The following is a 22,480-nucleotide window of genomic DNA, read 5'->3' on the forward strand; positions in this document are numbered from 1 at the left end:
CCCAATTCCAGACAGTCTTGGAAGAAACTGATTACCTAGACCCATTTCAAACTTGCTTCTGGGCAGACTATGATGTAGAGACTGCCCTAGTTGGCCTGATGGATGATCTCCAATTGGGAATTGACAGGAGTTTGACTCTGTTGGTCCTTTTGGATCTCTTGGTGGCTTTTGATACTGTTGCCTATAGTATCCTTCTGGAACATCTGAGGGGGTTGAGGTGGGAGGCACAGTTTTGCAGTGGTTCCACTCCTACCTCTTGGGCAGATTCCAGATGGTGTCTCTTGGAGACTGTTGCTCTTCAAAATCTGAATTTCCATATGGTGTCCCTCAGGGCTCCATATTGTCTCCAATGTTGTTTAACATCTACATGAAACCACTGGGAGAGATCATCAGAGATCATCATTAGTGCTCCCTCCCACAAAGCTTCTGTGTTCCAAATCCCCCTCCCAAAGCAGCTTTGCTTTAAAAAAAAACATCAGGGCACTTACAGATGTTAGTGCATAACATGTCAATAGCCCAAAATTGTTCCTACCAATTCTATGGGACTTGACTAAGAAAATAACAGGAAAAAGCAACATACAAAAATAAAACTAATAATCAACACTATTAAGAAAACTACTGTATAATAAAAGAATGTGAAAGGTCAGCTTTTACAAAAATGACATCACATTAGACAATGAGAAAACAAATGTTGAGGTTGAAAAAGTCCTTATAAATAGTTGCATAATCCCTCTGTCTGATTCAGTCTGTTTGTTATCCTTGTACTCAGAGGCATGCTACCTTTGAGGCTGGAGGTAGCCCACAGCCCTCCGACTAGTAGCCGTTGATAGACCTCTCCTCCATGAAGTTATCCAAACCCCTCTTAAAGCCATCCAGGTTGTTGGCTGTCACCACATCCTGTGGCAGAGAGTTCTACAAGTTGATTATGCGTTGTGTGAAAAAGTACATCCGTTTGTTGGTCCTGGACCTCCTGGCAATCAATTTCATGGCGTGACCCCTGGTTACTCAATTTCATGGAGTGACCCCTGGTTATCATGTTATGTGAGAGGGAAAAGAATTTCTCTCTCTCCACTTTCTCCACACCATGCATGATTTTATAGACCTCTATCATGTCTCCCCACAGTCGTCTTTTTTCTAAACTAAAAAGCCCCAGGTGTTGTAGTCTTGCCTCATAAGAAAGGTGCTCTAGGCCTCTGATCATCTTGGTTGCCCTCTTCTGTACCTTTTCCAGTTCTACAATGTCCTTTTTCAGATGTGGTGACCAGAATTGTACACAGTACTTATCTGGATTCAGTCTGTTTGTTATCCTTCATCCAGCCCATCACTGCCTCCATACAGGCATTTGGGGAGGTTATGCCTTCTCCTGAAGAGGTTGACATGGAGAAATAAATTTGGGTGTCATCAGCATACTGATAACACCCTAATTACTTGCTGCTGTTTCTCCAGATTACCCACAAGTGGCTTTTATTCCTCCCTTCAGGGTTTCAAAGCCTAAATTACTCAGCAGTTACTAAGGCAACAGGGCACTGGAGCACATTAGCAAGTTGTGTGAAGTTTGTCCTGATAATATTCAGTGGATCACACTCAAAACAGACCCTTTCTTTCAAGCACAGGGCAGGCTTACAATCAAAAATGATTGCTTGCTTTTGCTATTGATATATATAGATTTTATCTACACTATGTGACACTGACTTTTGTTGCGAATATGCTCACCTTCTTTGTTTACATGGATGTTTGAATGTTCCTCAAGTATTTATTTATTTAGATTTATATGTCGCCCTACTCCCATAGGACTCAGGGTGGCTTACAAGTAATAAAATATTTTTTTGCAGAAGTATGGTGTCAGATCTACGTGTATTTATTTTATAACTGTTATCATGATGTATATACAGGATAAGCTAGGGACTTTGGTGTTGGTCTAGTTTCAATTGCTGCTTGTTTGGTTTTTCAGATCCTGGATTTGGCTATTCCATCATACAAGGCCCCCATAATCTAACCATTCTAGCTGGTTCAGTGGCCCGATTTAATTGTACAGTATCAGAGGGATGGTCAGTTTTGATATGGCTTCATAATGAATGGCCTCAGCTGACTGTAGAAAATTCTGGAAAAGTCCTTAACCAAGATAAGAGATACAGTCAGCAAAATTATACCAGTGGCACTGAATTTACCTCAGAGTTGATGATCTATGATGTCCAGCCAAAAGATTCTGGAAGAATAGCATGCAGCCTTCTGGGTAACAACTATGAATATGCATTTCTTTCTGTTCAAGGTATGTGTATACATGTTCATCATTATTCTATTTTGTGTTTGTGTGTGTTTAAAGAAACTATCTAGGCCAAATGCGAGAATAATTTATGTACATTTTCCATATTATTTCCATGTATGCTATATGTTCTTCTTTCAAAGCTTTAAAAAGCCTTGTGACACTTTAAGGACTAACGTATTTGCTGTTGCATAGATTTTTGTGCATTAAAGACCACTTTGTCAGCTACACTGGGCAATCCTTAGTTGGCAGATGTGTGTGTGTGTGTGTGTGTGTGTGTGTGTGTGTGTGTATGTGTATGTGTGTGTGTGTGTGTGTATATATATATATATATATATATATATATACACACACACAATGCAAACCATGGGGCTGAAAGGCCATGAAATGTCAGAGGCAGGAAACAACTGGATCGTCACATTTCTGTTTATGTTAGATAGGCACAGTGGCTGAAATCCAGACAACAACAACAAATATTTATATACCGCTTTTCAACAAAAGTTTCCAAAGCAGTTTACATAGAGAAGTAATAAATAAATAAATAAATAAATAAGATGGATCCCTGTCCCCAAAGGGCTCAACATCTAAAATGAAACATAAGACAGACACCAGCAACAGTCACTGGAGGTACTGTGCTGGGGTGGATACGGCCAGTTATTCTCCCTCTGCTAAATAAAGAGAACCACCACATTAAAAAGGTGCTTCTTTGTCCAGTTAGCATGGGGTCAATGTTTTTTCTTTCCCTCTTCAGCTGCCTGTGCAGCCTGAAACCGTGTGCTTGGGAGACACCAGGGACATAATTCCAAGAGGCACAAGTGGCTGAAAAAGGAAGGGTGAATCACAATATTGTCCACTCCCAATGGAAAATCCTGCTGTGTCATCTTGGGGTGGTCTGGATGGCAGCCAGTGTATATACAGCCTCATATCTAAAACAACTAGGGATGTGCAGAAATCAATTTTTTCAATTTGATTTGTATCCAAATGGAATCACCCTTGATTTATTTTGGGTCTCAATCTGCCCACCCCCGGAATCACCCCAGATTTGATTTGTACCTGAATTTTCCAAATCTGAATCTGAATCATTTTGGGGCAAAAAAGGGGATCTGGGGGCAAAAGAGTGGGGTGGGTGGTAGTGCCCAATGGGTGGAAGCTACCACCCAGATTTCAAATAAATTGGTAAAAGGGATTATTTTTAATCCCCCCCCCGAAGTTTGCGCGTCTTTAAGCTTTCCCTCATAGGGAATAATGGGGAATTCCAGCAGCCTCATAACTCCACATGGGGGGCACCAGAGTGGCCCAGAACGGGTTGTGCTGTAGTATACATAGGGTGCCAACCACCCCCAAAACGACAAGCCCATGGAGCACTCGGTTTTGTTGTTTTCATTGTCTGAGATGTTCTGAGAGTAGATTCTCTGGTGGGAAATGACATGATAACTTCAAAAAAATTTCTAGAAACACCCCTTTGCCCAATTTCTTTGAAATCTGGATGGTAGCTTTCTTGCACATATTGGGCACTACCATCCACCACAACCTGCTCTGGGCCACCCTGGTGCCCCCCCCCGGAGTTATAACTAAGGCTGATGAAATCCCCATTATTCCCTATGGGGGAAAGCTTAAAGATGTGTGAACTTAAAAATCACCCCTTTGACCAATTTATTTGAAAGATGGATGGTAGCTTCTTTGCACCCATTGGGCACTACCACCCACCACAACCCACTCTGGGCCACACTGGTTCCCCCCACGTGGAGCTATGGCTGCTGAAATCCCCATTATTCCCTATGGGAAAAAGCTCAAAGATGCACCAACTTCAATTTTTTTTTTTAAAAAAATCACCCCTTTGCCCAATTTCCTTGAAATTTGCAGGGTAGCTTCCATTCATAGGGCACTATCACTCAACCCACTTTGGCCACAACATGGAGGTTCAAATCTCTGAATATTTCAGGTCTGAATCTGGGGTAATTTGTTTTGTACCCAAATCTGGGCAATTGAGCACAGGGGTGATTTCTTTGTTCTGTCTACAAATCACCTGAATCAGCTAGATTTGGGTGCAAATTGTTTTGTAACTGAATCGATTTGCACATCCCTAAAAACAACTACTCAGCAGCAACAATGGGTCTCCTAACAGAGATACTGTACCTTTTCAAGCACTTGATCCTGAAATAAACCTAGATGCCAACTCTGTCCTGATATCTATACAGGCAACACTATTAAGGACCAAATAACACCAGCCATTCCCTCGGGGATGTATTCATCTATCATTCTCCAATGTGACATATGCCATCTCCTGCAAACAATGCCCATCTGCTATCTATACAGGAAAAATAGGTCAGTCTCAACACAAAAGAATACATGGACACAAATATGATACCAAAAATGGCAATTTCATTTCCAGCCAGCTTTTGCTGCCTGGCTGTGTTTATTCCCCCTTCTCTCCCTCCAGTGAGGAATAGAAAGGGAAGTAAATATTTCCAGCCAGCAAATGCTGGCAGTAAATAAAATTGGGAGGGCAGGGGTAGACCCGCCAGTGATCAGGTCATGCCCTCTTTGCGCATGACTTCAAACACAAGGAGGACACCAAGAGCACTTTTCATTGCTGACCTGGGTTCTCTGAACCCTGCCACACAATGGTGGCTCTGCCTCTGGCACTAGGGTCGTCTTGCGAGAGGAGAGGCATAGTGAGACGAGGGTTTGTTTTCTTATGAGATCTGTGCTGGTTGCTGGGGGCTCCTTAAAGTATGATGAGTGGGGCGAGCAAAGAGCTTGAGAGCCCTACGACTCAGGTCTCCAGGAAGCTGATGGAGAAACCAAGGTGAGATTAAAAGCCTGAGTGAGGAGACAAGGAGAAGGGGGAAGAAGGTGACAAAGCCTCCCTGATCTCTTTTTAAAAAATTGCCTTTGCATTCTGTGGCCGATATAGAAAGGGTGATATACAGTGAAGGAACCCTTCCCTGGGATCTACTCTCCAATGTGAAATGGCTCATTATTTGACTCTGTTCTATCAAACATAATTAGGTACATGTGTTTTTTATATACTAATGGTGTTAATGCCATTTGCTTCAATATGCTAATTTATCACCAGTTCTGCTGTTGTGAATAGGTCAGTTTTTATTTTGTATACATTTCGCCTCTTACCTTTTATGAAATATTTGCCACACTATATACATTTTTTCTATATATGGGTTTGTGTGCATGCAATTAATCCAGTTAAGGACTGCACAATGAATCTGATGAAGTGGGCCATAAACAGAAGTGTATCTAGAGAGAATAGTGCCTAGGGCAAGCACTGAAATTGTGCCCCCTGTCCAAACTTCTGAAACCCATCTTTCAGATAAATTTACCATAATATCAGCTCAAAAATACAGGTCAAGTTTGTTAATCTTTTAATATTTCAAAAACTATTTAGCAGTGGACGTAGCCAGACCAAAAAATGCTGGAAAACTACAAATTTCAGTATGCTGGGGCTCATGAAATACCCAAATACTATGTGGAGGTGTACTTGGAAAACTAATGTCTAATTCGCTACTGTGCATTGTAGCATCACTATTACATACATTTTAAAAATAAATGGAGAATTTGACTTTTCCCAGATACCCTGAAAATAATTAAAGGATATGCAGAATAAACTGTGTCACTGCTTGGAATATATTCTAGTATTTCAGAAAGACAGTTAAAATGAGAGAAAGAGCAAGAAACTCCCAGTGGGCCTTAATACTAAGGATTTCACACTGATTCAAAGACAAACTCACCATTAATAGCCATATTATGAAGACATCACATTTAACTCACTTATCACAAGAGGCAAAATAAGAGCAAATGAATACAATCCTCACTCATAAGCTTCAGCTCAGTATTCACAAGCCCTGATTCTCTGTCCATAGTGCCAAACTGAATATGTGTTCAGTGACATCATATATATATATATATATATATATATATATATATATATATATATATATATACACACACACACACACACACACACCTGTAGCTCCTTCAGGTGGCTTCCTAAAGGCCATGGTGGGGGGGTCTGCAAAGGTCCCCCCCCGCTGGCCTCTTAATTCACCACTGCAGCCCATCCCAGGCTGAGGGCCTTGCAGGGACCATTTGAGCATGTGCAGTGGCCATTTTTTAAAAAATATATATATAAAAAATGGCCACCGAAAACAAATGGCCACCGCATATGCTCAATTGGCCTTTGCGAGGCCTGGCATGGCCTAGGGCCTCACAGAGGCCATTTGAGCATGCATGGTAGCCATTTGTTTTTGGCGGCCATTTAAAAAAAATTCATTTTAAAAAATGGCATCCCCCCTTCAAGTGGCGCCCGGGGCTCGTGCCCTGCCTGCTCCATCATAGATACGCCCGTGGCCATAAAAGCTTATGCCACCAGAATAAATCTTGTGCAGTACAATCCTAAGGAGAAGAGCTGATCTTGTGGTAGCAAGCATGACTTGTCCCCTTTGCTATGCAGGGTCCACCCTGGCTGCACTTGAATGGGAGACTGCATTTGTGAGCACTGTAGGATATTCCCCTTGGATATCCCCATCCAAGATATTCCCCTTGGATATCCCCTTGAATAAGGGGATGGGGCTGTTCTGAGAAGAGCCTCTAGGTTCCAGGTTCCCTCCCTGGCATCTCCAAGATAAGGTTAAGAGAGATTCCTGCCTGCAACCTTGGAGAAGCCGCTGCCAGTCTGTGTAGACAATTCTGAGCTAGATGGACCAATGGTCTGACTCAGTATAAGGTAGCTTCCTATATTCCTATATTCTATGTTTACTCAGAACTCAATCCTATTACAGCCTTAATCTGTAAGGTGCCACAAGATGCTTGGATTAGCTGCCGCAGACAAACAGCTCAATTTTTTCAAAACTTTGTTAATTTTTTTTTGCTGCTATAAAACAAATTTATTCTTTATGCCATCTCCCCTAATGCGATTAATTCTCTACCAAAGTGCCAGTGCCATTTAGAGGCTTTCATTCAGTTTTGGTCAGATCATTTAGAACTAGCCGACATTCTTTTAATACACAGTGGACCTGTAGCCAGTACTGTTGTTGTGGAAGAGCTTATGGTTGCACACACGCATTTGTAAGACATACACATTTCATTTTTTAAAATGTGCCTGTAACACATTTTGGATGTGCACCTTAACATTCTAATCTGTAAGACAAAGTTAGAACCCTTTCTCATGATCCCATGAGTGAGCTTGAGGGAGGGCGGTGGGGAAGGCTGCAGTAGCTTCCCTTCCCTGCAGATGATCTAGATGAGTTGCTCAGAGGAGCCACAGCTGCCCCAGGCAGCGGGGAGGCTCAGGGGTCAGGATGCATCATCCTGGCCCCCAGAAATCCCACAATGCACTGTGTGACAGCTGGGATCCCACTCCTGCATCAGCAGTAGCTGAGAGCAGCTGGCGTTGACACACAAACAGTCAGCCCGGCAGGGGCGTAACAAGGCTGGAGTGGGCCCAGAGAAAATTTTTTAAAATGGGCCCCTCGCTGATACACACACACACTTCACTATATATAGTCATGTGACTTGCCTCTGGGGGGGCCCTCGAGGTGTGGGGGGCCCCAGGCAGCCGCCTCCCCTTGCCTAATAGTAGTTACGCCCCTGCAGCCCGGGTTAATGCGCACTTGTGTCCTTAACCTCAGCAAACTGGTGGGCTTCCTAGCCAGGTTTACCACCAAGGCACTGCCGGGAGCCACACAGCTCCCAGCAGTTCTCTTGGGCAGCCAAGCCCAGGCTTAGCTGCCCTAACCCTGTCTTAGCTGCTTGTGAGAACAGCCTCTTAAAGATGCTATTGTCCAGGTACAAGTGCAATACACACTATCAGTGGCACATACAGGTAGGAGCTGTGGTGAGCTGAACTTGAGGAAATCTGTTGTTTGTTTTCAGAGTGGTCCTCTTCAGCACAGTTTAGCAATAGCAATAGCAATAGCACTTACATTTATATACCGCTCTATAGCTGGAAGCTCTCTGAGTGGTTTACAATGATTTAGCATATTGCCCCCAACATTCTGGGTACTCATTTTACCGACCTCGGAAGGATGGAAGGCTGAGTCAACCTTGAGCCCCTGGTCAGGATCGAACTTGTAACCTTCTGGTTACAGGGCGGCAGTTTTACCACTGCGCCACCAGGGGCTCTCTGTTTAGAGAGACATAATGTATAATACTTATTTTATTTATTCATCCATTCATTCATATACCACCTGACTCCAAAGGCTCTAAGCAGGTCACATAAATAAAGTCAGCAGCACTGTGGAATAAATGCAGCAGCACTGTGGAATAGGGATGTGCATTTCGTTTTGGATACAAAACGTTTTGTGCCCAAAACAGGCCATTTCGGCTGTTTTGTAGCCAAAACAAAAACCCCAGTGCTCAAAACAGAAAATGTTGTAGCTGAAACAAAACGTCCTTGTTTCGGATACAAAACGTTTTGTTGTTTTGGCTGTTTTGGAACTCCATTTTGCAACCGTGAAAAGTCTTTCTCCTTCAGTCCCCATTTTGAGTTTTGACATCTTTTTGAATTTCCCACCCTTCCAGCCTGCAGATTGGCCAGCGAAAGAATGGGCTGATCCTCTGGCAATTGCCTCCTTATTCCTTTAAAGGAAATTTAAGGATAAAATTTACCCTCATTGGCCAATGGGGCAGTGTGCATTTCATTGTTGTTGTTTCACACTGTGGTGTGTAGAACAATTGCATTTCTTGTGGGGATGTGGATGTGCATGACCTTTGGAAATCTGCCTGTTTCTTCGCAAAGCTCTGCTGTTGTTGATGATGTATGATGTTGATGTTTTGGGGGGTGGATTTGGGGCAGAAAGGGAGCTTTGGGGGCAGAAGAGTAGGTCAGGTGGTAGTGCCCCAAGGGGTGCCTGCCACAACCCAGATTCCAAAGGAATAGGGCAAAGGGCTGATTTTTAAGTGATTTTTGAAGTTTACTCGTCCTTAAGGTTCCCCCCCCCCGAGGGAATAATGGAGGTTTCAGCAGACCCATAACTCCACCTGGAGGGCACTGGGGTGGCTGGGAGCGAGTGATGGTGTAGTGCACATAGAGTGCCAACCACCCCCATGGGTTGCTGGGTTCTGTTGTTTCTGAGGTGTTCTGCGTGTAGATTCTCTGGTAGCATATGAGATTTTCAATGACAAACCATGAATCCACTCTCATTTGCTACCAGATAATCTACACTCAAAACATCTCCGAAACAACAGAACCCAGTACTCCATGGGTTAGCAGCCCATAGGGGGGTGGGTAGTTGGCACCCTATGTGTTCTACACCACCACTCGCTCTGGGCCACCCTGGTGCCCTCCAAGTGCAGTTATGGAGCTGCTGAAACCTCCATCATTCTCTATGGGGAAGAACTTTAAAGATGCGTAAACTCCATTAAATCTTTAAAAATCAGCCCTCTGCCCAATTCCTTTGAAATAATTCTGGCAGCTTCCTTGCTCCTACTGGGCATACCACCCACCCTACTCTGATCTTGGCCACCCCTTTCCCCCCCGATGTGAAGCTATACTTTTGCTGAAACCTCAATTATTTCCTATGGGAAGAATCTTAAACTTCAAAAATTCACCAAAATATAGCCCTTTGCCCAATTCCTCTGAAATTTGGGTGGTAGCTTCCACCCATTGGGCACTACCACCTCCACCCACTAGTTTTGCCCCAGGGCCATTTTTTTAAAAATCCAAAACATTTTGGATTTGGATTTTGCAGTTTCAAACAAAGAACAAAATTGGGGTGTTTCGGATTGACTGATTTAGAACAAAGAACAAAATGGAGGTGTTCCGGATTTGGGCCAAAAACAAAACAGAAAAAAACCAAAATGCACAACCCTACTGTGGAATCTGCTGTGGTTCAGCACAGATACCAAGATGCAAGACACCAACCATTTCAAAACCTTTTATTTGGGGGGCTATCAGTGCTATTTTGTCTTTGCTTAAGATGCATTTGCAGATTCCAACATCTAATCCAGCTGTAAGACCTGCCTCTGTTATGTATTCTCCAACTAGGATTGTCAAGCAGAGAAATGCTGGCCTGGCCTGGCCACCCATCTCCCCACCCATTGCTGCACCCCCCACCTTTTTTCTTTCTTTCTGCTTTTGGGCCAGTTGTGACAACTAAAAAAAAGGCTACTCACTGAAACTAAAGAGGAAACTAAAACAGGCTACTCCCTGACCCTAGCCATTTTTTTTAACTGTACATTTTAGGTGGATAGATGGTTTTGCAACAGACTTCATCTGCATTATCACATGACCCTTACAAGAATACCATCAATCACCATTCAGAAATATGTAATCTCCCTTCTATCCTCATACATTTGCCCCAATGACAGGAGAAGGTCCAATGTTAAGAACATAATGTTAAGAACATAAGAACAGCCCTGCTAGATCAGGCCCAGGGCCCATCTAGTCTAGCATCCTGTTTCACACAGTGGCCCACCAGATGCCACTGGAAGCCACAGGCAGGAGTTGAGGGTATTCCCTCTCTCCTGCTATTACTCCCCTGCAACTGGTTATCTTCTAAAATCCTTGATAAATCCAATTGTCATTGTTTAAAGCTATTAATTTAAAAAAATAGTTTTGTGTGCTGAGAAAGAGGTCTATCAGCATAGCCACAGAGGATCAGTAATTATATATATCCCCTAAATGTTTTGTTTCTAGGCAGTGTACAAAAATAATAATATGATGGAAATGACTTCTGTTTCTAAAGCCATCCTGTTAGGGAAACTAATCTCCGTTTCTGAAAAAATAACATGTAATGTTGGGGAATAAAGTACAATTTCATATCATAATTAAATCAGTTAAAACTAGTCCTATTGAAAAGTTCAATAAGAAATAAAACAATCTTTTCTCCAAACAGTTAATGGATCTTTGAATATCAAAAATAGCGACTTGACAGTGAGAAAGAACCAATCCATTGCAATAGTTTGTGAAGCTCTTGGCTGGGCTCCAGCTCCACGCATTGCCTGGATGGTAAATAATATTTCAGTAGAGAATTCACGGTACAGTACTAGCCAGAGTCAAGGACTGAATGATTTGTACAATGAAGAGAGCATCTTAACTCTGACTCCAGTGAGCAACAGCACAGTGACTTGCTTAGCAACCATTGATGCACTGTCTAAACCTCAGAATGCAACTGTGACTCTTGTACTGCATGAACCTTCAACAAGTAAGCTAATATTCCTTTCTATTCTTGTTTCATTTTCCAAATCTTTTGCTTATTTTTATGCAGCTCTTTGGGGACAGGGAACAATTTTCCCTCCTTATTCTTTTTCCTATGTAAACTGCTTTGAGAACATTTTGTTGAAAAGTGGTATTAATTAGCACCATCACCACCACAAATGAAAGGGATAGAACTTGGCTTCAGATCACTGTGAAAATTTCGGTGGGAAACCTATGAAAGGAACACAAAACACAATGAGCTTCATGGGATTCTTCTGCATAACATAAAGTTGACTCTGGAATGGCCCAAATACTCCTAAGACCAATTTGGTGAACCTTATTCACATGGTATGTGCAGTGCATGTACAATCTAGTCCTAGGAACACATGTTGTGCATGCATTCAGCTGACTGTACACATGTACATGTTTTTTTCTACATGTGCTCCTTTCAAAAGTGAGCCTGGTTATAGGCCCTCTGGAATGCAAGATACAGATAGGAAGTGTACTGCTTTGCATCCACTCAACATAATGAGCCCTTTCTCACGATCAGTGAGAAAGGGCTCCAATCTTCAGGGGAAGAAACCTTAACCTGCTTTCCTCCCCAGCAGATGATCAAGTGCTCCTTCCTGGGCAAGCGGATCTCCTGTCCAAATGATTGCCGACTACAGCCACCAGCGTGGAGGGTCGGGGCTGGGATGCATCTTCCCAGCCCCCAGAACTCCCATAATGTACCATGTGAGGGTGTGGTGCACTATAGGGATCCTTCCGCCACTGGCCATGAGACTACCCATGTGTACAGAGGTGCACATTGGGAGCCTGGACCTAAAGACCTTTAAAGGCACTCCCCCTTCTGGACCCCCCCCCCCCGCTGGAGTCCCTCCTGCTGCAAGTTAAGCATCACCCCCCCCCCCCACACACACACACTGACAAACACAGAATTTTTAACTCATGAGTTCTTGAGGGCACAGACAGCAACTGAACTCACAAGAATGTAAGGATATAAACCAGGTATATTTATGCAAATATACATTAGCAGAAACATTTCAACACACAACTTAACATATTCCCTTCCCACGTATTTCTTTCCCAACTCCCCTCTCTGTCTCTAAAGCACCCGGCACAAGTCATTATCACATTCGGCCACCCAGCACAGTGCAGGCCAGCAGCAACCACATCACCCAGGGCAGACTAAAGAGGATTTGGGGGCCCCCAGGGGGTGTGGAGGCCCTGGATCTCAGCCCTAAAGTCCAGGGGTAAGAGCACCACAGCATGTGTAGGTGCCATGTTGAGCCATACGGCACCGATACACAAGCACTAAGCTCGGTTTCAGGGCACCCTGGCACCCCAAACCCGGGCTAAGCAGCAGGCTCCCTAAGTGAGTTTGCCAACGCACCACCACCAGGAGACACACAGCTCCTGGCAGGTCACATGCACCGGCAAAACCAGGCTGGGCTTCCATTGCCCAGTTTTGCGTACGCCTGTGAATAGCCCCAATGTGTAAGCATGTAGATCTGTACACGTATACAATGTACCTAGGTGGTATGTGTGTTGAACATAATGTGTGAATAGGCTGCAGTCATTCACATAAAAACATGTACATGTGTACAAATTCCTGTACACAAATATAATGTAATGTCTGAATGGGGCTAATAAGAATGGGTATTGATCAAGATGGCAAATAAAGTGGCACATCACTTTGTCATCTTCTTTCTACAGATTCTTTCTTACTTTCTTTTTTCTTTTTTAGATTTTTATACTGCCTTTCATTAAAACAAATGTTTTAACGAAAGGAGGTATAAAAACATTTTAAAACATGTTTAAAATGTTTTACAAAACACTTAAAGCAATATAAAACTATTAAACAATTAAACAATAAAAATATTTTTTTTATTAACATGGCTGTTCTTCTAGAATTTGGTTAGTTGTGAGTCAGAGATTTATTTCATTACTAGCCATCCCCGCACAGAGCATCTGTGTGGCGCTTTGGGGCCAGCTGTTTCCCCCTCCCTCTTCCTCCTGCCCCGGACTCTCCTCTCTTTCCCTTCCCTCCGGCCTGCACACTCCAGCCCTCCTCTCCTCCCATTCCTTCCCCCACACAGAGCCACGGCGGGTGGCCAAGAAGGGCCCCGCCGCTGCTGTTTTTCCTCGCCCCCATCCACCTGCTGCTGCGGCTTTTCTCTCCTCCTGCCTGCTGCTGCCTTTCTCTCCTGCTGCCCGCTGCCACGTTTCTCTCCCGCACCTGCTGCCTGCCGCTGCCTTTCTCTCCCCCGCCCACTGCCACCTTTCTTTCCCCTGCCCACCACCGCCTTTCTCTCCCCACTCCTCCACCCGCCGGCCACCACCAGCACTTTCTTCCCCCTCTCCTCCTCAGTCCTCACTTTGGAACTCTCGCAGCGTGTCGCGAGAGTTCTGCCGCCAAATCCTGGGCACGCATGTCCCAAGAGAATTAAATATATAGATGAACATTAAAGCAGTAATATTTTACAATTGATCATAACTACTAAAATATCCTTCTGCATAGAGAAATGCCCCCCGCCCCCTCATCTCAGTATGGAGGTCTCATATTCTCAGTAAATTACCCGGAACACACATTCCAAGCTGAACTTTTAATATTATACTAGTAAATTGTCTTAGAGTTCTATGATAGAAGAAGCTCTCTATACTTAGCAGACCAATAGGATGACGAGCCCAGTACTGTCAGGTCTGAGAAACATCAGCTCTGTCAAGTGCCAAGTGTCCACTGGATACACTCTTGGCACAACTCCATCGTTATCACCATGAGCCAGTGGGTGTATCATCTGAACCAGCCCAGTATTGGTTTTGGCAGCCTTTGTAAGTGATAAACAGGCCATATCTGGGCCTGACCTGGACTGCAGTGGCTTGATCTAAGAAAGGTACTCACATCTTACAAGGAAGGGTGTGGTATCAAAACTTAGATAGAAACAAACTGATTTTTTTAAATTTACATTTTGCCTTTTGATTATAGGGCGAGGTTTTTGTTAGCAAGTTCACAGTCACAGCAACTTTGTACTGCATTTGCGGGGGAAGCCATGTCCTTGTTTTCTTGTAAGAAATCATTGAAGGAAAATGCTTATAAATAAGCAAAACAGATCTGGCAGGATTTTTTGGGGAAAATTAATAAAACCCCTTGTTTGTCTTTCTGCTACTGAAGTGACCTTCTTCAGAGACTTGTGTTTTGGATGGTATACAAATATGTTAAATATGTTAAATAAATTCAGTTGCCATAGGATGTGATGTAACCCAGAACAGAAGAAATGTCACTGTCACAAACCACAAGTACAATGTGCTTACTGATCAACTAGGAACATCCTTTGTCCACCCCACCAAGGAACAGATTGTGCAGCAGCAGATAGGGAAGAGATGTCAGGGTTAGCGAGAATACGCTCTTTTTAATGATTATGCTGAAATGCAGACATGTCAGTAGTATCACACATACTGCACTTGCAGTTCTATAGTTTCCAGGCTGTAGAACTGCAGGTGCAGTTCTTAACATTTTTCAGATGGTTTTACTTTTTCCTGAGTTGTAGAAAGTTTCAAGGAAGGAGCAATCTTTCAGTTATTTTCTTTATAAGGAGAGACTAATGGTGTCTTTATCTATCTGTTCATTTACCAATATATTACTGCTATTACTACTACTACTGTACAACTACCACCACTACTACTACCACTACCACCACCAATGATGATGATGATACTTTGGGGAGTGTCCAGACTTACTTCTCTAACTGGAAGAAGTTTCACTCATGCAAGGAGGGAGTGTATTTTCATTGATTCCTCTTCCCTCTCCAGTCTTTTGTGCCCAAAAATAATATGCCCCTGGGGCTTTGGAGGACCACTGGAAACAGATTTTGGGGTATGGGTGGGTAAGTGTGTATGTATGGGGCAGCAGAGGGAAGGGGGGACTAGCAAAAATGGCTCCTCCCTTCCTTGTATGAGTACAACTTGCATTTGTGGAAAAATTCACCTGGATGCTATCCTTTTAGCATATTGATCAGGCAAGCACTTGTGCTCCTTGGAGGAAGGATATGATGGATGGGTCAGACAGCAGACAGAAGAGGGAAATGCTTAAACTGTTGAGGTGAGAAAAGCATATGGTACAGGTACTGACTACAGCTAGAAAGAGTCAAGAGAAAAATGCTGATGCTTCTGAACACATTAGACTCATTCATGCAACTCGGGCAGGATAGGAGAGCCAGGCTCACTCCTGATTTTTGATTGTGTGCTTGTAAAAAGGTAGGAGGAGGGGACCGTGATTGTGTGTGAGGTGGCAGCTGGGTAGGACAAGAGCACCCTACCTAGATTCCAGCCCCAGCATTTTACTGAGCTAAGAGGAGAAGCCATCCTCCCCAGCTGCCACCTCACACACAGTCACTCTCCCCTCCTTCTACCTTGATGTTAGCAAGCACATGACCAACGATTGGGATCGTGCCTGACTCTCCTACCCAGGCTGGGCACTTCTCCTCCCCTGCTGGCAGTCTGTGAACAAGCCTGTTGATTCATACATTGCACAGGGGGGGAAATTCACCCACAAAACGCAGTGGCACACACCCACACCCACCTGCTCATTGCTAAAATGCTGGCTAGTGACCCTTAGTTCATTTTGTTCATTTGGGTCACAGAGCTCTAGCAAATGTATTAAATGTATATGTGTGATAGTTTAATTAATGCTGCAATAATCTCCTTTTTAGTACAGATCACTTATTCTCCCTGGAGCTGCTTGGCTTATTTGAGTTTGAGAGCAATATTAAATCAGTTTGCGTTTTTGACAGTCTGGTGAACAGCTTTAATATCGATATTTTTACAGGCTCTAAATATTTAAGCTGCTATGTTACTTGTGACTGTGACCATTTTGTAACCCCTACAGGGAGGTAGTGAAAAGCTCACTGCAACCAGAGTAAAGGATTAAGTCTATGGTTCTAAAAATCAGTTCTGTGGCTCATTAAATCATATGATGTTTTATTAGGCAAAGAAGAATTCCACCCTAGGACAGCATCTCCTCAGTGGCTGTTGCTGGTGTCTCCCTTGAGTTTCTTTTTAGATGATGAACCCTTTGGAGACAGAGAACCATCTTCTCATTATTATTCTTTTTATGTAAACTGCTGTGGGAACTATTTTTTGTTCTGGAAAAGCAGTATATAAATAACAGTAGTAGTAATAGTATTGGGGAAAGAGAAATAAAGGAACAAGCTAACTAGCATCTTGACTAGATTTACTAGAGGTTGTCCTATAGAAATGTAGTAATCCTTCCGACTATGCCCAGAATAGTACTGTTAAGAAATTAGTTAAGATGTCAGCAACTATTACCAGGGGGACCTCACAGATTCAAAATAATGTGCAATTTGAAGAGTTTGCTAGTGCCATGTTTCTCTCAGATGTTGAATTCTGACTAGGGATGGGCCCAGACCGGTCCGGAGGCCATTGAAAAGGCCTCCAGACCGGTCCGGACTGGTCCGGACCTGGGTGGTTCGGTTCGGGGTGGGGGGTACCTTTAAGAGCGGCGGGAGGGTTTACTTACCCCTCCCACCGCTTTCCTGCTTGGCGCCGTAAACTTACGAGTAATTGGGGCGGCAGGATACCTCCCCGACGTTGCTTGCAAAACCTCCCAGGAGTGCTTTGCACGCGTGCGCGCACGTCACAGAGACATGAACGTCATAGAGTAGGGACAGATAGGGAGACCCTTACTCACTGTCTCTACTCCCAATGCTCCTAGTGGTCATTAGGACAGTTGGTACAAAAGATCGATGCACTGGAAGTTCATCTCCAACAAATTACACAAAATCACTTCCTGTAGATTGCATCTACAAGATTTTTTTTTTTTTAATGCTGACTCTGTTCCAAAATTCTGTATGAGCAGAAATTTCTCTCCTTTGATTAAAATGAATTGCTCTTCAAGATACAGGCACAACATGGGGATGTTTGAGGTCACTGGGATATGGTTTAAAAATGACAGTGCTGTAGAGGAAAGTGAATGCAGCAGGGCGAAGGAGAAAAAGATTTTGAAAAATTGAAGGTCTTATGTGTAAAGATATAGTGCCCTTTGCCCTATATTGCCAATGCAGAGTGAACCTACCATACTGAAAGCCCAGGATTTTATGTCTATGGAATAAAAGCATATGACCTGACCTTAAGGTTACTGTAATGACACATTTTGCATTTTGTTAGATAAAATATCTTTTGCTTGAAACTTTAGTCACTAATCTTTATTTGTATACCACACAGGATTATTTGCCATCGTGTGAGTCACCTGTGGTTTCTACTCATAGAAGGATCACCACCATTGGCAAAGGGAACACCATAACAAACATTTCCTGATCCTGATGATGACAAATGTGTTGCTTAGACATCCAGTTTGAAAGCATACATTATAGGCAAATGTGGGCTACAGTATCAGCACTAGGTCGTTTTTATTCTTTATTCACTGATATCTTAGTATCCTTCTAAAACATTAATTTGAAATAATGAGCACCTTGTATTATGACTTGGTCAGGTGTATAAAATGCTACAGACAGGCAAGGATTTTGTCCTATCAATTTTCATTATTATAATAAATCCCATTCTGCTAGTGATTCCCTTCCTATATCCCTTCTCCTCAGTTTCTCAGTTTCTCTTAAGGCTCTTAGAAAAGAAGCAGCTTAAATAAAATTACTCAACATTTTCCCCTTCTAAGTCAAATACCTTGGATGTGACTAAAATAAAATAAAAAGTTCTGGATCAGAAGTTTGATTTTTTGTTTAAAAGGAAGAATATTATATAACAGAAAAAGTAATCTGGCAAAGACTTTTTAGACTTTCAGAAGCCTCCACTGGGAAACATTGCTTTTCACTGTTTTAGATCGCGTTTAAAAACAACAGCTGAGTAACCATCCATAGGTTACTCTGGACAATATGTATATTTTTCACAAAATGTTATTTTACTACACTGCTTAACATTTATTAATTTGTATCTAGTAGAATCTAATGACAGCTGGCGAACCCGAACAATAATATTAGCAGTTGTGTTACCAATTGTTGGCTTACTGCTTCTGATCCTTATTATTCTGCTCATTATATGCTGCTGCAAAAAAAGGAAAGGTATGTAGGTACTTTGCGGTCAGCTATGCATCTTAAATCTTAACATTACAGATAAGCAATTTCATACAAGATTAGGTCCCAAAATAAGGTGTCTTTGTGTCAGTAGATTGTCACTTATATGACTGAAATTGTTCCCCATGTTTTACTGTTAAATTTCTCACACAATAAGATCTGGATATCAATGATTTGCAAAGAGAATTATTTGTTAGTAGCGGCTACAATGCACTGTAATTGTTTAAAAAACTCAGTAATTATTTACATATCAAATCATTAGAAGCCTGGTACAACATTTCAGAAATGGCTTTACAATTAATTTAATACTATCTATGAAATAATGTAATATTATCTATGAAATAGATACGATGTGCATAAGAAATGAGTTATGTCTCACAAAAAAGAACACCAAGACAACACAACCTCTGCTGTACTGTGCATGCTGCAAGGTGGCCAGGCCGTTCACTTCAAGCAAAGATCCACCTGTGCCACACCTTGGGTTTTCCAGCTGGCCCCATTTGTTGAGCCACCCCTACTTCTAATTCTCAATGAGGCCCATTACTTATTAAGATCAACCTGCAGTTGGCACCAACTCATCTGGTGATGAAGGCTTAGGGCCAGACCTTCTTTATAGCCCAGGGGTGTAGCAAGGTTGGAGTAAGTCCAGGGACAGAAACTCAAGATGAGTCTCTGTCCCTCGACCCATGTCCCCACCTTTTTCTTTGGAGAGGCAGGAGGGGAAGAGTGGAGAACAAGCTGTTGCTCAGATTGTGGGGCTCTTCTCCCTCAGGGGTCCAGGCATGTTTTCCCTCCTCCCCCATTCAGTTGTAGCTATGGACCTGCTATAAGCACCCCAAGGCTTTGGAATGCAGGATAAGAGTTTCAACATCTCTGACTGCTTAAAAAAAACCAAAAAAACCCCAAAAACCGTAAAGACACATCTACGTAACCAGGCCTACTGAGTAAAATGCAAAAATTTAAAAAAGCTTTTAAAATGTTGGTTTTGTTTTAATTGCTTAGTTTTGATTTTTGTGCTTTGAATTTTAATTGTATGTAAACTGCCCTGAGACATATGTATTGGGCAGTATATAAATATAATAAATAAAATAAAATACTAAGAACATCTGGTGGATGACCTGACTGCTTAATTTCCCCGGTGAAGTCTAGAAGGGCCCTGATCTGCACTGAATGATCTGGTTATATAGGTTTGGCGTAACATAGAACAGCAGCACCCCTCATGTGTTGAGGGAGAGGAAAGATGCCAGGGCAGTATTATGCTGGCTTCCAACTGAGCCCCTCCAGGCTCTGCTCTCCATGTACAACTGAGGCCCAAGTACCAGATGAACAACAGAGTTCACCTTCACACCTAACCACAAACCATGGGTCAAATAGACCTGCAGTTTGCCCCCATTCTCCCTGCCGCACTCCCAGACAATGCCAATCTGCAGTCTGGGAGACTGCAAGCAAGGAGGAACTGGCAGCACATGCTTCCTTCTTTGCATGAAGGAAAGCCACGGAGGCCAATCAGAAAAGGAGAGAGGGAGGAGCTTCCTACCCACAACTTCAGTTTTATACAGTGGCAGCCTTTGGACGACATGGTGCCGCTTTCTGACCTGAGGTTTTGGCAGCAAAATTCAGGTTGAACCAAAGTTTCCAATTCAGGTTTGGAGTTGAAAACCTCAGGTTGCTTTTGTGACAGAACCATAGGTTCCTGTACAGTATTTGGACAACCACAAACCTGAACCTCTGGGATGGTTGCCTCCAGTTTGCATGATGTCTGAAGGTGGCCAGAGGATAGATACTTTTCAGTCATAAGCTGAAACATCTCCGTCTAGTGGACTGGCCGAGGATAGCTGTGAATACAGAATATTCCTTTGGGTATTGGAACAACTTTCCATATGAAGAGTTAGAGTTTATTTTTCTATTAAATCATTATATTGCTTTAACATATTTTACTGTACTTTTCCCCCCCAGAGTCCAACTATGAAAAGGAAATGAGGTAAGCTGATTATCACTTTTACCTCACTTCTTGGGTAAATATCTTATGCATTATTATTAGATGCTGAAACATGCCTATTATTTGCATAAGAGTAGCATAAATGAAAAATTTCTTTAAAATGCTCCAGAAACCAAAACAAATAAAGTAAATGTATATCATTTATTAGGGGTCAGTATATTTAGTGCTTTTAAACAGCTCTCGGTCATCACTGAGTATAGTTATACCCACTCCTCACTTCCCAGAGTGGTGAGGTGTTCCAGAGGTGCACAGCTTCTAAGATTCTGGCTTTCTTTGGAGGAGAGATCACAGGAGGCTTATGGTATCTTCAGGGGCATAGCAAAGTTGGAGCAGGCCCTGGAACAAGACGTGAAGATGAATCCCCTCCACCTTCTTCTCCCCCCCACAATCCAGTCACACAGAGCCCAGTGAGGTAGCTACCAGATGGGCGCCTGGGAGGGCGTGTGCTTGGAGCAAGCAGGCATGTGAAGTCGCACACAGAGGCCAGATAGGAGGAGGAATGCAAGGGGCTGAAGCAGAAGTGGCAGGATAACGAGAGGAATTGTGAAAGGGGGCACCCAGTATAGAAGTACAAAACCCTAGAGGGGGCAGGCAGAGCCCCATGTTTGCTGGGAGGCCAGGGACATATGTCCCTTCTCTCTATTATAACTATGTCCCAGATATCTTCATAATATGTGGTTAATGAATTGAGCCCTGGATAGAGTTGAAATAGCAGTGCACTCCCACAAGTTAGCAACAGATTATCAACATCATTTCCCAGAGAGCTCGTTGCCCTCTCTCTTAGCTTCTGTTCCAGTCCCTGTCCCACTGACTCTGCTTGTGTGTCCCACAAAGAACTCTGTTAGAAAAAACTGCTTGTCCATTTGTTCCCTCTTTACACTCTCACATTAGCCCCTTTGTGTGCCATCATGAGCATGCAAATGTGTCTCTAGAAGGGTGCTTCCAACCAGAAGCATCTTTTGTATGTCAGATGCAATCCTCAGAACCTAGCCAATAGGAAAACATCTATTTGGGTGGATCTTGCCAGGATCAAATCACTAGTATGCATGAATTTGCAAAAAGGATTTTTAAAAAGCCAGTATTCTGCTTGCAAAAGGATTAGAAACCAACATTATTTTTGCAAATGGCTTGAGAGAGTGAGGAGGAAAGTTATTTGCAGGGCAGTCTTTGAATCAGGGGGATCTGGTGGCAGCATCAAGAAGGACTGGGTTCTTATCAAATGTGGCACAATTGCCACTCAGAAACTCAGGAATCTAGATAATGCTAACTGTGTGCACTGGAAGGCAGTTCTTCCCCATCGGTAATACACCAGGACCTGAACTAGATGCAAAGGACTATTTTTTCTACTGGGAGTAAAGAAACTGGAGCTTGGGGGAAAGAATTTCACACTTAACAAGCAACCATCTTCCCAAGTAAGTGACGGTTCTCCACTCTTCAGAGAAAGCCTGCTTAGTCACAAGCCTTACTAGTAGCCTTAATATTGAGTACTTGCAACATAAACCACAGGAGGTCACTGTTTACCAAAATAGCTCTTTCCTTGGAGCTATAGCAAAGACATGACAGACAGCTCCACAGGACCTTGGAGGGTAGGATTTCTGTTGTACAGAAACAGACCTGAAACTGAGACAGGTTGATGCAAGTTAATTGAGACTGACTGGCAGGCAATTAGATGGCATATTCTGCTTTTCTAAGAATCATTCAAAAGCTGCCTTGAGAAGAACACACTTGAGAATGAATTGCTTCCAGATTAGCAAAACAAGTTTTAAACACTTGAATATAGTGATGCAAGCTAATTGTTCTTAAGTTAAAATTTATTAGACTGTAAAGACTCAAAAATGTAAGAGTTTTTTCATCAGTGCTGAGACCCTGTTAACCAATACTGTAATATTAAATAATCCTTTTGTGCCAGGGTTTACAAAAACATTTATTTGTGCTCACCTTTGAGGGGCATGAGCAACAGT

At 42.9% G+C, this 22,480-nt stretch overlaps 1 protein-coding gene across 2 annotated transcripts in view; it reads left to right on the forward strand.

Annotated features, from left to right (window-relative positions):
* Positions 1-22,480, forward strand: part of IGSF5 (immunoglobulin superfamily member 5) — a 60,234-nt gene that overhangs the window by 9,587 nt on the left and 28,167 nt on the right. The window contains exons 3-6 of one of the 2 annotated variants that reach the window (XM_053312408.1): positions 1,952-2,269; positions 11,116-11,424; positions 18,386-18,508; positions 20,477-20,501. In XM_053312408.1, coding sequence (XP_053168383.1) covers positions 1,952-2,269; positions 11,116-11,424; positions 18,386-18,508; positions 20,477-20,501 — 775 coding nt within the window. The remainder of the gene's footprint in view (positions 1-1,951; positions 2,270-11,115; positions 11,425-18,385; positions 18,509-20,476; positions 20,502-22,480) is intronic. The other variant, XM_053312409.1, reaches the window with a different exon arrangement.

The sequence above is a fragment of the Hemicordylus capensis genome, chromosome 3 (genome assembly GCF_027244095.1).
Source record: "Hemicordylus capensis ecotype Gifberg chromosome 3, rHemCap1.1.pri, whole genome shotgun sequence".
Taxonomy (NCBI): domain Eukaryota; kingdom Metazoa; phylum Chordata; class Lepidosauria; order Squamata; family Cordylidae; genus Hemicordylus; species Hemicordylus capensis.